Raw genomic sequence first — 14,437 nt, forward strand, 5'->3', positions numbered from 1 at the left:
TTGAAGCCAGCCTGAACTAAATAGAGAGCTCTAGGTCATCCAGGGCTATATAGTGAGACCCTGTCTCAGAAGGAAAAAGAAAAAGAAAGAAATAAAGAAAAACTCAAAAAGGTTGCAGTACTTTAAAAAAAATGTTTCTTTTTAAAGCCCAGTAAATGTTGATCTGATAAGGGAAAATGAGAAAAGACTCCCAAGAGAGTCATTGGATCCCCTGGAACTGGAATTACAGATGGTTGTGAGCTGCCATGTGGGTGCTAAGAATTGGATCTGAGTTCTCTGGAGAGCAGCCAGTGTTCTTAAAACTGTGGAGTCGTCTTTCTAGCCCCTGTAAACACTTTTAGTAGACAAATTAGCACCTTTTTATTTCATATGCTTTATATGTTTTCCAGTCAACTGTGCCATGACTGTTGTTGTTTTTTTTTTGATGGCCATTACATTTCTGTATAAGGCAAATTTATTAATCTTTGATTTCTAAATTTTGTTTCATGCTTAGTGAGATCTCCTCTACCCTAAGATTTGTTTGAGACAAAGGATGGCCTTTTAACTTATTATGTAGCCCAGGCTGTCCTTTAACTTAAAGAGCTCCTTCTACTTCGGCCTCCTTTGTGCTGTTGTAGGTGTGTGTCTTCACACCTGGCAGACAAGGTGATGATGGTCATGATGATGATGCTATCTTCCATTTTGGAGCTGGAGATATATTTCATTTGGCACGGTGCTTACTTAGCCCTGGATTCAGTCCTCAGCATCTTATAAACCAGTCACGGTGGTGTGTGCCTATAATACCAGCACTTGGGAGATGGAGGCAGTGGGATCAATCCTTCAAGGTCATTCTTTGCTTCATACCTAAATCCAGCCAACCCAGGCTATATACAATTTCAAAATTATATTATAATGATGTTCAGGAAGATAAGGAACAGTGCCTCATTTCTACCCTCAGTTATCCACTTAATATATGGAATTTGGGTACCATCTCAGCTGCCTCTGTTCAAGGAACGCCTGCTTGTGGTCACTTCCTTTTTCTTGTTTATTTGGACATGGTAGTTCAAAGCAAATATATAAAAAGAAAGTAAATGAAGGGACCTCAGAGCATGAGCAAAAGGTAGAAAGGAACATGGTATATTCAGGCCTAAGAAGCACTGAGGGGAGCACAAGAAGATATTTGACAAAACAGCATGGGCAGCCACCAGGAACATATCATTGCAGGCCACTTTATAGAATATGTGGAGAACCATTTTTGTTTTGTTTTTTAAATATACATCATACATATATTGTTTGCCAGATGCTAGCATTTTCTTTGTCCTTGGGGGACTTGAGTCTATTGCATAGAGAGAATATTCTGTAATTAGATTCCTGGCTGGTGCTATTCCAGTTTCATCCCTTGTCTGCCTTCATGGCTCTGCTGAAAATGCTTATTCCAGCTTCTAAAGAGAAATAATTAAAATAAGAGTTGTTTACTCTTATCCTAGATTGACAGATTTGGTTCACATTAGTAAACAAGAATTCTGAAGGACAGCCATGGTGGCACAGACAAAGGAAAGGGGAGAAGTCAGCGTGGGTTTACATCTTACAGTTGTGGCAACTGGATAATTTTTAAACTGAAACAAGGGGTTTTGTGTCAGTGAAGGGTGGCCTTTTCTCCCAGGAGGCTGGCTGTTAGTGAGACAGCAGGAAACCCAGCTTAGTGACACAGAGTAGAGGGGAAGAAGCCAGTTGAATTTACTGGGAATAGGAGGCTTTCAAGCTTACACACTTAAAAATAAAAACAACTGTCTAATTAAACAGCTTAACCATGGACAGTTTGACCCAGACCTTTCATTTAGGGGGAAATGGTTAATTTAACAGTAGTTAGAGCCAGCTTTTTAATTACCAGCAGCTCTAATTATAGGAATTGTCCCAAACTGAATTTAAGAATGTCTCCTTGCCAAGGAACTCCCACAGATGAGAGCCTGAAGCAAGCATTTGCAGCCCTTGCAACTTGGGCTGCATCATCATCTCAAAGATCTGTTTCTTGTCCACTTTTTGAAGTCACTGATGGGTAAATGAATGTCTCTATACTTAATCATGGTGATTGATATCTGGGTTTTTATTTATGATGTTTTTTATTATGTAATTCAGGGAGGCATGAGAGAGCTCTAACTCTGGAGCTGATCTCTGGGTCTTGTGTGTTTAGGGTTACAGAAGGATGTCACCAGGATGAAGGGGACAATCCCCCAATGCACCAAAGGCAACTACCAGACTTCTGTAGACTGGCCAGTAGAATTTACAGAATAGGAGATGAGGTAAAGTAATTGGACCTGGATTATAAAGTCAAGATCCTTAAAATGCTTAGTTAAGAAATATCTTAAGGGCTAGAGAGATGGCTCAGAGGTTAAGAGCACCGCTTGCTCTTCCAAAGGTCCTGAGTTCAATTCCCAGCAACCACATGGTGGCTCACAACCATCTATAATGAGATCTGGTGCTCTCTTCTGGCATGCAGACATACATGTAAGCAGAATACTGTGTACATAATAAATTAATAATTAAAAAATTAAAAAAAAGAGAGTAAGAAATGTCTTCAGGCAGTGAAAAGCCATCAAGCATTGAAAAATACAGCAAAACTCTTTTCTGTCACATCTAGTGCTGACTGGTAGTATGTGATCAATAATGGCTACTTCTAAAAATGGAGTCAGGTGGTGGTGGTGCTCTGTGAGTTCAAGGCCAGCCTGGTCTACAGAGTGAGTTCCAGGACAGGCTTCAAAGCTACAGAGAAATCCTGTTTTTAAAAACAAAAAATAAAACAACAACAACAACAACAACAAAACATAACTGAGGAGGCTGGAGCAATAGACCAGAAATTAAAAGTACTTGCTGCTCTTGTAGAGGACCTGGGTTGTCTCCTGCTACCTATATGTTAGCTCACAACAATCTGTAGCTCAGGTTCCAGGGGAATCTTCTGCCCTCTTCTGGCCTCTGCAGGCACTGCATGCATGTGGTGCACATATATACATGCATACAAAACACTCATATACATAAAATGAATAAAATCCTTTAAAAAACATAGCATAAATACAATTTCTTTCTTTATTACATTTATGATAAAATCCAAACCCTTAACAGGGCCCAGCTTTGCTGGTTTCAGTCCCCCAATTCACTGTAATACCTTGGGTAGGGCCTACTGACTTGGTGTCAGCCACACTCACAGCCTTTCTGCTTCTTGCATGTGCCCCACATTAGAGTCTATATGCTGTTCCTTCCACTATAACACTTACCTTCCACCTTTTCCTTTAATAAACTTCTATTTGCCTGTGAAATCTGTTATTATATTTTGTTATGTTTAGTATATTATTACAGAAATTCAAGTATTATGACCTAGTGGTTTTCAGCATGAACTACCTAGTCAGATAGACCCAAGTGTAAGTAGTAATTCTACATAGATTGACTTGGTCATTCTGCCAGATTTTGTGAGCTCCCTGTATTAGTTAATTTTTTCATTGCTCCAGGCAGATAACTGACAAGAAGCAGCTTAAGTAAGGAAGGGTTTGCTTTGTTTCACAGTTGGAAGGTACACAGTCTGGCTTGGTGGGAAGCATGGTGGCAGGAACAAAAGACGTCTGGTCACACTGTCAGGAAACCGAGAAATGGAATGCTGGTGCTCAGCCAGCATCTCTTTTGTGTAGCCCTCCACCTCAGGCCATGGAATGGTACCACCCACATTACTGCCTCATTCACCTACTGTAGACAGTTCCTCACAGACTTGCTCAGAAGCTCGTCTTTTTGGTGGTTCTAATCCTGTCAAGTTGACAGTTAATACTAATCATTACACCGCCATTTTATTTTTATTTCTGGGTAAAAACAAAAATGATGGAATATAGAGAAAAACGAACAAAGAGAATATAGAGAAACCAACAAAAACGCGTGTGTGTGTGTGTGTGTGTGTGTGTGTGTGTGTATTTGAAGGCAAGATATAGACACTAAGTCCTCCTGAGCCCACTGTTTTTCTTAATAATGACATATATACCTGTACCTAGATTTTTTGGGGGTGTTCACTTAAAATACATATTGACCATTGTGCTACAAACACAAATAAATCACATTTTCGTTTATTTGTTTGTGGTAGCTGGGCTCAGGCTTGAGTGGAAGCATTAGACAAATGGTGAGCAGCTAAGCTGCATACAGTACTGCACGATTTTTAAGAGTTTATAGAAGCTTCTCAATGTCACGAGGTCCCATTTATTAATTGTCGATCTCAGTGTCTGTGCTACTGGTGTTATGTTCAGGAATCAGTCTCCTGTACCAATTCGTTCAAGGGTATTTCCCACTTTCTCTTCTAACAGGTTCAGTGTGGCTGGATTTATGTTGAGGTCTTTGATCCATTTGGACTTAAGTTTTGTGCATGTCAATAGACATGAATCTATCAGCAGTCTTTTACATGCCAGCATCCAGTTATGCCAGCCCCATTTGTTGAAGAAGCTTTCTTTATTCCATTGTATAACTTTAGCTTCTTTGTCAAAAATCAGGTGTTCGTAGGTGTGTGGGTTAATATCAGGGTTCTCAACTCGATTCCATTGGTCTACCTGTCTATTTTTGTGCCAATACCAAGCTGTTTTCAGGACTGTAGTTCTATAATAGAGCTTGAAGTCAGGGATGGTGATGCCTTCAGAAGTTCCTTTATTATACAGGGTTGTTTTGGTTATCCTGGGTCTTTTGTTTTTCCATATAGAGTAGAGAATTGTTTTTTCAAGGTCTGTGAAGAAATGTGCTGGGATTTTGATGGGGATTGCATTGAATCTGTAGATTGCTTTCGGCAAGATTGCCATTTTCACTATATTCATCCTACCTATCCAAGAGCATGGGAGATCCTTCCATTTTCTGTTATCTTCTTTAATTTCTTTTTTTCTTTAAGGACTCAAATTTCTTACGATACAGGTCTTTCACATTTTTGGTTAGCGTTACCCCAAGGTATTTTATGTTGTTTGTGGCAATTGTAAAGGGTGATGTTTCTCTGATTTCTTTCTTCGAGCATTTATCATCTGTATATAGTAGGGCTATTGATTTTTTTTTTTTGAGTTAATCTTGTATCCTGCCACTTTGCTGAAGGTGTTAATCAGTTTTGTTTTGTTTGGTTTGGTTTGGTTTGGTTTGGTTTTTCGAGACAGGGTTTCTCTGTGTAGCTTTGGAGCCTATCCTGGCACTCGCTCTGGAGACCAGGCTGGTCTCGAACTCACAAATATCCACCTGCTTCTGCCTCCCGAGTGCTGGGATTAAAGGCGTGCACCACCAATGCCCGGTGGTGTTAATCAGTTTTAGGAGTTCCCTGGTAGAATTTTTCGGGTCACTTATGTAGACTATCGTATCATCTGCAAATAGTGAAAGCTTGACTTCTTCCTTTCCAGAATAAGAAGGGGAGAAGAGAAGGGGTGAGGAGGAAATGAGGGAGCAGGAAGGTTGAGTTGGAGGAAGAATAGAGGAAAACACGATAAAAGATACCAAAATAGAGGGAGACATTATAGATTTAAAGAGAAATCAGGCACTAGGGAAATGTCTGGAGATCTACAAAGATGACACCGACTAACAATCTAAGCAACAGAGAAGAGGCTACCTTAAATGTCCTCTCCTGATAATGAGATTGATGACTAACTTATATGCCATCCTATAGCCTTCATCCAGCAGCTGATGGAAGTAGAAGCAGACACCCACAGCTAAACACTGAACTAAATTGGAATCCAGTTGCAGAGAAGGAGGAATGATGAGCAAAGGGGTCCAGACTAGGCTGGTGAAACCCACAGAAACAGCTGACCTGAACAAGGGAGAGCTCTTGGTCCCCAGACCAAGCTGGGAAACTAGCATGGCACTGATCCAGACCCCAGGAACCTGGGTGTCAGTGAGGAGACCTCGGAATCTATGGGGCCTCTTGTAGTAGATCAGTACTTATCCCTAGCATAGGAATGTACTTTGGGTGCCCATTCCACATAGAGGGATACTCCCTGAGCCTAGACACACCGGGGTGGGCCTAGGCCCTATCCCAAAGGATATGACAGACCATGAAGACCCCTTAGGTTGGCCTCACCCTCCCTGGGGAGCAGAAAGGGTATGGGATAGGTAGGGTGTTAGTTGGGTAGTGGGGCAGGGGAGGAGGGGAGGAAGAGGGAACTGGGATTGACATGTAAAACAATCTTGTTTCTAATTCAAATTAAAAAATGGAGAAAAAATAAATAAAAAAAGAGTTTATAGAAATTCCTAATTTTTTTCTATTTTTATGCCTGCTTCCTTCTCTCCATAAGAAAACCTAAAAAGGCCTGGGCATGGTGGCTTATACCTGTGATCTCAGCACTTTCAATGCTGAGCTAGCAAGAGTGCTGTGAGTTTCAGGCCAGCTTGGGCCATATAGTGAGTTCTAGCTTAGGCTACAGAGTGAGTTCCAGCCTGGAACTACAAAGTGAGACCCTTTCTTAAAAATAACTTTTATTAATTTATGGTCTGAGGTATGTGTGCATGTATGGAGGACTTGTGGTCTGTGGTGTGTGCATGTATGAAGGATTATGGTCTGTGCTGTGTGTGTATGTATGGAGGACTTGTGGTCTGTGGTGTGCATACATACTGGGGACAGAAGACAGCTCTCATGAGTCATTCTTTCTACCATGTGGGTCCTAGAGTTGGAACTAAGTCATCAGGCTTGGCAACAGCATCCTTACCTGCTGAGCAATTGCTCTAAAGAAAATAAAAACCAACAATAACAAAACCAACCAAACCAAGAAACAAAAATGCCAAAAGAATGTTGCTTGTTGAGGAACAAGAAGAAATCATTAAAATATATTTTGTCCCCTTGACCATCATTGACTTTTTTCAGGAAAGAATTTCCCAAAGAAAACTGAGTAGTGGGGGGAAAGGAGATGGTGAAGATATTTCAGGAGCTAAAAGGAGAGAAAGAAAGGGAAAACTGGGAATAACCAAGAACTACCTCTGCTGTCTCTGGATTTGTCTTGTTTCTCTTAGGTGGTATTCTGCTGAGGCCCAGGCAGCACTACAAGACAAAGCCCACTCATGGAATTGGCAGATACAAACACTTGGTGAAAGTGCTAGAGGTAAGAGGCAAGGCAAGTCCCCAGAGAGCAGGATGTGAGACTCATGGGACATGCGTGGGCCACAGTAGAGCTGTAAGGATATAGAGCCGCCTTGGCTGTCTCGGGTGTTTTAGTTTTGAACCACGTGGACTGAAGATGGTTCTGCCAGCTCATGAGCTTCTCCTCGGTCCTAGTAAAGCACCAATTGCCTGGTTCTTATCACTTATGATATTTTGTGGATAAAAATCTTCTTAGTACTTAGTTCAGCATAGACTTCAGAGTGGAAATTATAGATTGGCATTAGTTGAGGTGCTGGAGAGATTTCTCAACAGTTAAGAGCATGTATTAGAAACAAAAAACAAAACAAAAGAGCATGTAATGCAGCCAGGTGGTGGTGGCATGTCTTTAACCCCAGCACTTAGGAAGCATGGGCAGGTGATCTCTGTGAGGTCAAGACCAGCCTGGTCTGCAGAGTGAGTCCCAGGACAGCCAGGGATACACAGAAAAACCCTATCTCTAAAACCTGGCCAGGTGTGGGAGGGTACTACTCTTACAGAGTGCCCAAGTTTGGTTCCCAAAACCCATATCATGTGGCTCATAATTGCTTAGAACTCTAGCGACTGGGGAATATACCTGAGGTCTCTAAAGGTACTTACATTCATGTATGCATGCACATGTGCATAATTAAAATAATTAAAAGTTAAAATAGAAACAATCCTACATAATTATTTTAATTAAAATAATCAAATACTTAAAACAACTAATTGTTTTAATAAAATACTTTAGTTAATTAAAATAAAAGCTTTATAATATTGAATGAATGGTGTGTGGCAAAGTAATAGATGGATTGCTATTTTTAGCTAATAGCTGGGTTTTAGAGTATTTGCAGATGTAAATATATATTTGAATCTTGGGTTGTTTCACGTGATGACTAGGAGGTATTACCAAACACCAGTCATTTCACCTGTTTCTCTGGCCCTGATGCTTGATAGCTTCTGTGGTGGTTAAATTTCTCTGCAGGTGAGGAGGCTTTGAGTCTTCAGTCTGTGGCTTCCTGTAGGCAGTGCAATTGAGAAGATTTTATTGGTCTAGCTAGGGAATCTTCATAGCTTTTGCTTCTTTGGTTTATTTTAATTCTCCCATACAACTATATACCTGCAATTGCTTCTCTGAGGCAGAGTGCAAACCACAACTTTGACCTCACAGCTCTGAACTTTCCACCAAAGAATTTCATAAGAAGAACATTTACCCTTGAGACCTATGTCAGGCTGGCTCTCCACAGGAAACATGTTCAGGTTCAGTTCTGCCACATTTAAGCTTTGACTTTGGGTAAATTACCTTCATCTGTCTAAGCATGATAAATCCTGAAAATTATATGTAAAAGGATTTTCGTATGCAAATTTTTCTGCGAGTTGGAATTACAGACCCTAGACACCATGGCCAGCTGAGTTCGTAGTTTATCTGAACTGTTGGTATGTATCAAAGCTAGGGCCTTAAGTATGGTAGGCAAGTGTTCTACCACTAAGGTGCATCCCCAATCGTCACAGCATAGTCAGACTCTCCGTAAAGGTTAAGAAACTTTGCCTCTCAATAGCCCAACAGTCTCAATTCAGATATCATGAAGCTTTGAAATGTTTAATGAACAGATACCTATTATGTAATATGACCTATTGATGCCTTGTTTATTTAAAATTGGTAGGAAACAATTTCTTAATGTTTTGGTAGCATAAACTAACTATACATAACAGTATTTTTTGTTTTGCTCTGTTTGTTTTTGTTTTTGAGACAGGATTTCTCTATATAACACTGGCTCTCCTGGAACTCACCATGTAGACCAGGCTGTTCTTGAACTCACAGAGATCTGCCTGCTTCTGCTTCTGCCTCTTGAGTGCTGGGATTAAAGGCATGCCTGGCCACAACAGTGTTGTTGTTTTTTAATTTTATTTTATTTTTATTATTATTTTAATTTTCTTTTTTGGTTTTTTGAGACAGGTTTCTGTGTGGATTTGGAGGCTGTCCTGGAACTTGCTCTGTAGACCAGAGCAAGTTGGTCTCTAACTCACAGAGATCCGCCTGCCTCTGCCTTCTAGTGCTAGGATTAAAGGCGTGATCCACCACCACCCAGCAACAGTGGTTCTATTATGACACTTTTATGCATGTACATAATATTTTTCACTCATATTCACTGCTCTCTACCCTGGATGTCACCCTCCTATTCACTCATCCTCTGCTATTCCCTCTCTGTTTTCAGGGCGTGCGTGCGTGCGTGAGTGACCCCATTACTGAAGAAAATGTCTCTCCTTTTTCCATCCACAAACTGTGTTTCAGCGTGTAAGGTGGGAGTGAGGGGTGAGGTGGTGGTGAGTGTGGTTTCCATGACTGGGTGTGGACAGGCCTGGTCTTGTGCAGGTAACCACAGCTTCTGTGATTTCAGGAGTGCAACAGCCATGGCATGCCTGGAAGTCAACATTCCACACATCTCCCCACCTTTCTTCTGTCTCTTAAATTCTTTCCATCCTCTCTTCTGTGATGTTCCTTAAGCCTTGGAGGGGGGCATATATTTTCCCATTTATGACTGGGCATCCAGTAGTCGTTTATTTTCAGTACTCTGGTTTGCTCTGAGTTTCTGTAGTCAGGGCTGAACACTGCAAAAAAGTTTCTCTGGTCAAAGTGATACCCGAGTGTTACATAGTTACCTAGGAGGTGATGTGAGAAAACATCTTGTTTATTTCACAAAGCAACGGCAGTAGCTTCCTCACCAGGGGCTATGAGGCTCCTAGCCATGGGCTTTTGACTAGGTTTATAGGGTCAGAGAAATTTTTGCAGAAAGGATGAACAGGACCTGGTTCATGCCCACAGGGAGCTGGTAAACTGGCAGAGAAGCTGTGCTCCCAGGAGGGGAGGTGGATTCAAAGTGCTATTAAAACCCAGAGCTACTTACACTCCTTTTGGGTTGTGGCACCTTAGAGGATATTGTTGGGGTTGTTATATTTTAGTACATCCCTTTTTAAAAACATCCTCTTTCTGAAAGCCTCACATAAATTGTAGGAAAAGAGTTGATTTTGTTTGGATTGGGCTTGGGGTAACACCCCCCCCACCCCCACCCCCCGTTGCTTGGGATCTTTCTTCAAAGGAAATATTCTGCATATGCCATGTGCTGACCAGCCCCATAGCTTGATCAAGAAAAGAAGCTCAGCCAGGCATTGGTGGCGTACGCCTTTAATCCCAGCACCCGGGATGCAGAGACATGTGAATCTCTGTGAGTTCAAGACCAGCCTGGTCTACAGACCGAGTTCCAGGACAACCAGGACTGTTGCACAGAGAAAGAAACCCTGTCTCGAAAAAACCAAGGGGGGGGGGGGAGAAGCTGAGTGCTGTCGTCACCATCTTTCTCTCTGGTTTCTCCCACCTCACAGGTTCCCTGACTTAGCCATATTGTACCTCTTACTTTTCATGCACATGTTTGCCTGCTCCCTTCCTCATTTAAAAATCTTCTCAACTTTTTTTTTTTTTTTCTTATGATTCTCCTGCCCTAGGCTTCCCAGGGCTGGGCTATGAACCACCACCCCTGGCTCTTCAGCCTTTAAACTAGGTCTGTCTGAAATGAATCATCCCTCTGAGAAACCTTGAATTTCCTGTATGGAGTTATTTGTTCCACTGTGAGTTGACATAGTTCCTTGTGTTCTCTGTGTCCTAGGACTTACTGTCTGTGACTGTCATGATAGTTTTCTCCTTTTCTAGATTGAGAGATACCTAAGCGTAGAGGACATGTATCTCTTTTCTTTGTATCCTTGGTGTCTAGCATAGGGCCTGGCATCAAGCAGGGCAATAAATATTGATCCAGTGGAGTTGAAATGTGGTTATTGGAGCTGGCCTGAGACTTTGTAAAGCAGAGGTGGCAGACGACCTACAACTGCCAGCCGCTGGTTCCAGACAACCTTGGTTGTTTGAGGGAGTAGTGCTACCTGAGATCAGGGCTGTAGGCTTCCCCTCTGGTACTGTTCATCGCCCACCATGAGTAGCACAGTGGTGCTGCATGGTGGTGGAAGCTGCTCCAGGAGCCTGTGTTCTTGAGGACAGCACAATTAAAGCCTTTGTCTATGGCTTACAGAGGCTTTGTCCCACAGGCATGTCACTTTTCACTCCTCTGGGGACCTGGCCTAGGTAAACTAGGATTCCTGTGTGGTCTCCTTGAAACCTAGAATCAATTAAAAAAAAAAAAAGAACACAAACAAATAAACAACAACAAACAGTAAGTAGCCAGGTCCCTGTTTTTTCCTTTGCTGGTGTCTTTCTCATCTTGGAGTCTAATGCCCCCAAGGAGATGTTAGTCAATCCTCACACTCATGCTTAAAGTGCCTTTGTCTCATTTTTGCTGATGCTCTCACTTCCCTCCTTTCAGACGCACTACTCAGTCTTCTGAGACTTCTGTTTCTTAGGGTGAGTTGTTCATTTGTTTTAAGACAGAGTCTCACTGGCCTGACTGGCCTAGAACCCACAGAGATCCGCCTGCCTCCTCTGCCTCTTGAATGCTGGGATTAAAGCAGTGTGTGCCAGTATTCCAGCCACCTTCCGACTTTTGAACCTTGGAAAGAAAGGGGCATCTAGTTCACCTCCTTTTGTCAGTGCTGGTTGACCTCTTCACTTGGTTTCCATCCCTAAAACCATGTGTCCTCGTCCCTGAGGAGGAAACAAGGGGAGGGGCAGAGTGAGGCTCCTGGGAAGTGCATAGGAAGGATGGTAAGAAACCATGACAGCCACCTCTTACACCACAGGCCCAACCATGTGTGCCTTTGCACACACCTCTTCCTCTCCATGAACTCCCTCCTTCCTGTTTTCCCCATGATTCTCATCCTGCAAGGCCCACCTTGACTCACGGCAGTGAGGGATCACTTTCCAGGGCACATCTCTGGACTCAGCACTTGCTTTGTAAATCTCATCTTTCTCCAGATGCCTTGTATCCTTCTGTTGATTTTTAAATGCTTTGGATTCTTTTGGAGTGATTTTTCTTTGATAGTTTAGAAGTAATAATAGCCTAGCTGTCGGGGAGACCCCATTCCAGATATTAATTACAAGAAGCAGCACCAACTACCAAGGTCAAGTTTTCATGGAGCCAGAATCTTGTTAAACCACCAGACTGCATGCGCTTACATGAAGTCCACAATCCTGTCAATTCATGTTACAGTATATTCAAAGGTATATTTTTCTCTTAGCCACTTTTTTGTTGTTCTATACACTGAAATTTGGGGGCATATTGTACCAATAAAGTTTCTTTAGCCATCACTTTATTATTTAAAATAGTAATATTATTATTAATAGTCTGGCTGCTGAGGTGGCTCAGTGGGTAAAAACTCTTGCTACACAAGCTGACTTTGATCCCTGGAACTCATAGTGGACGAGAGAGCTGATTTCCAAAGGTGCACGAGTGTGTGCGTACACACTCACACATACACTCACACACACTGACAGAGATAAAAGTTTCACAACTGTATAATTTACCAACTCTCACTCACTCATTTGCCGTTAGCTGTTGTCTAGCTTCCAATATTGAGGTAGTAGCAGCTTAGCAATCAGAATTGCAAAGAAGATTGTGGGCGGGTGAAATCAGAGGCAGCATAAATGGCTCCCTGGGCTTTGGGGCAGGAGAACAAGTTGTGACTCTCACAACTCACCTGATTTCAATCTTTACCTAGAGATACCTTTTCTCTAGGAAACTTTATACTGTTTTTACTGTTGACACAAAAGAAGTGTCTCCCATTTTTGACATCTGTTTATTTTTTTAAGCATCTTTATACAGAGGTTTGCACTCGTGGCCACAAGTCTGTGAGGAGACTGTAATCATTTTCAGAAAAACTGGAAACAGAAGATTGTTTCTGTTGGTCTGGTGACTGCAGGTCTAGACATGGATTACAGAGTGGCTTGGGGAGGTATGCTTTGTACCAGGACCCATGTTGCCCCTCAAGTCTGCTCCTTGTAGTTCAGTTGCATATCAACTGTGCCTGCTCCGTGCTGAGCACTGATGCTCAGATGAGTAGGACTCGGTCCTGCAAAGGCAGTCAGCTGAGAGAGTTCTCACATCTAACTGAACATATGTGGTGAGGCTTCTGGAGGGCTAGGTTATTCAGAGAGCAGAGACACTCAAGCAATCAATCCTGTCATGTATATTCATATATACATACATGTGTATGTACATGTTGAAGTGCAATTTTACCTGTCAGTTTCAAATGCAAGAATATGTAAATGAAGTGATGTTTCCTGCAAGAGTCAACGAAGAAGTTATGGAGGTCAGCACAGTAGAGATTTGTTAAATGCCACCTTTATTCTTAGCACTGGGTGTGTGACAGACATCGGGGAGTACCTTGTAACACTGAGCTATACAGAACATAAAACAGTTACCTGGGGATTTTCCGGACTCAGAGAGTGGCTTCTTTGGAGATCCGGCCTGTTCTGTCAGTGCCTCTGGTCTCCAGATGGCTAGGAGTATTTCTATACCTCACCTGTTCTTTCAGATTATAGCTGTTTTGATTTTCAGAGGGATTCAGATTTAATATGATGCCTTTAGTTTTCAAAGTGCTCTCACACCCATTGTCTCAGTGCTTTGCAAACCGTGTTCACTGGTAGTCCTAGAGCCAGTCCCTGCCCAAGTTTATTAATAGCAGTCTTCACCGTTAAAAGCATATCAAATGAATAAAAAGAATTGCCTAAATTTTTAATTTTTCATGTCTCTGTTTTACTTGTTGAAAATAAAGTTTCAGCCAGGCAGTGATGGCACATGCCTTTAATCTCAGAACTTGGGAGGCAGGGGCAGGTGGATCTCTTGTGAGTTTGAGGCCAGCCTGGTCTACAGTGAGCTCTAGGACAGCCAGAGCTATACAGTGAAACCCCATCTCAAAAAACCAAAGAAGAAGAGGAGGAGGAGGAAAGGAAGAAAGAAAGAAAGAAAGAAAGAAAGAAAAAACGAAAGAAAGGAAGGAAGGAAGGAAGAAAGAAAGTAAAGGAAAAGCCCAAATACAAAGTTTCACATTAAAAAAAAAAATTGGATATGGACTTTTTTGAGATGCAGAGGTCTTTTAATAAAAGCCATGTTTGTTCCTAGTGAAGTCTGCTTATTGTGTACAGTACAGTATCATGTGACATTTCACAAAGATGAACACAATTCTTCTAGGCTCTTTGCAATTTCAGCCTCAGAGCAAAGTTGAAAACCCCATCTTTTTATTCTACAGCTACCCTATGAGGTAACCAGGGCTGAAAGGGAAACTGATTAAGGAGAGATATATGTCTGTGAACAAGGGGCTAGTAAGTGTCCTGAATCCAGTTCAACTCTGCATTTAACATTATTGGACTCTAGAAATAAAAGGAAGAATGAGACATAGCACATGTTACATGAATTGAGGTAG

General features: G+C 41.9%; 1 protein-coding gene across 1 annotated transcript in view; it reads left to right on the forward strand.

Annotated features, from left to right (window-relative positions):
- Window positions 1-14,437, forward strand: part of Mrpl48 (mitochondrial ribosomal protein L48) — a 47,085-nt gene that overhangs the window by 15,386 nt on the left and 17,262 nt on the right. The window contains exon 4 of the mRNA XM_027407792.2: window positions 6,973-7,061. Coding sequence (XP_027263593.1) covers window positions 6,973-7,061 — 89 coding nt within the window. The remainder of the gene's footprint in view (window positions 1-6,972; window positions 7,062-14,437) is intronic.

The sequence above is a fragment of the Cricetulus griseus genome, chromosome 3, assembly GCF_003668045.3.
Source record: "Cricetulus griseus strain 17A/GY chromosome 3, alternate assembly CriGri-PICRH-1.0, whole genome shotgun sequence".
NCBI lineage: Eukaryota > Metazoa > Chordata > Mammalia > Rodentia > Cricetidae > Cricetulus > Cricetulus griseus.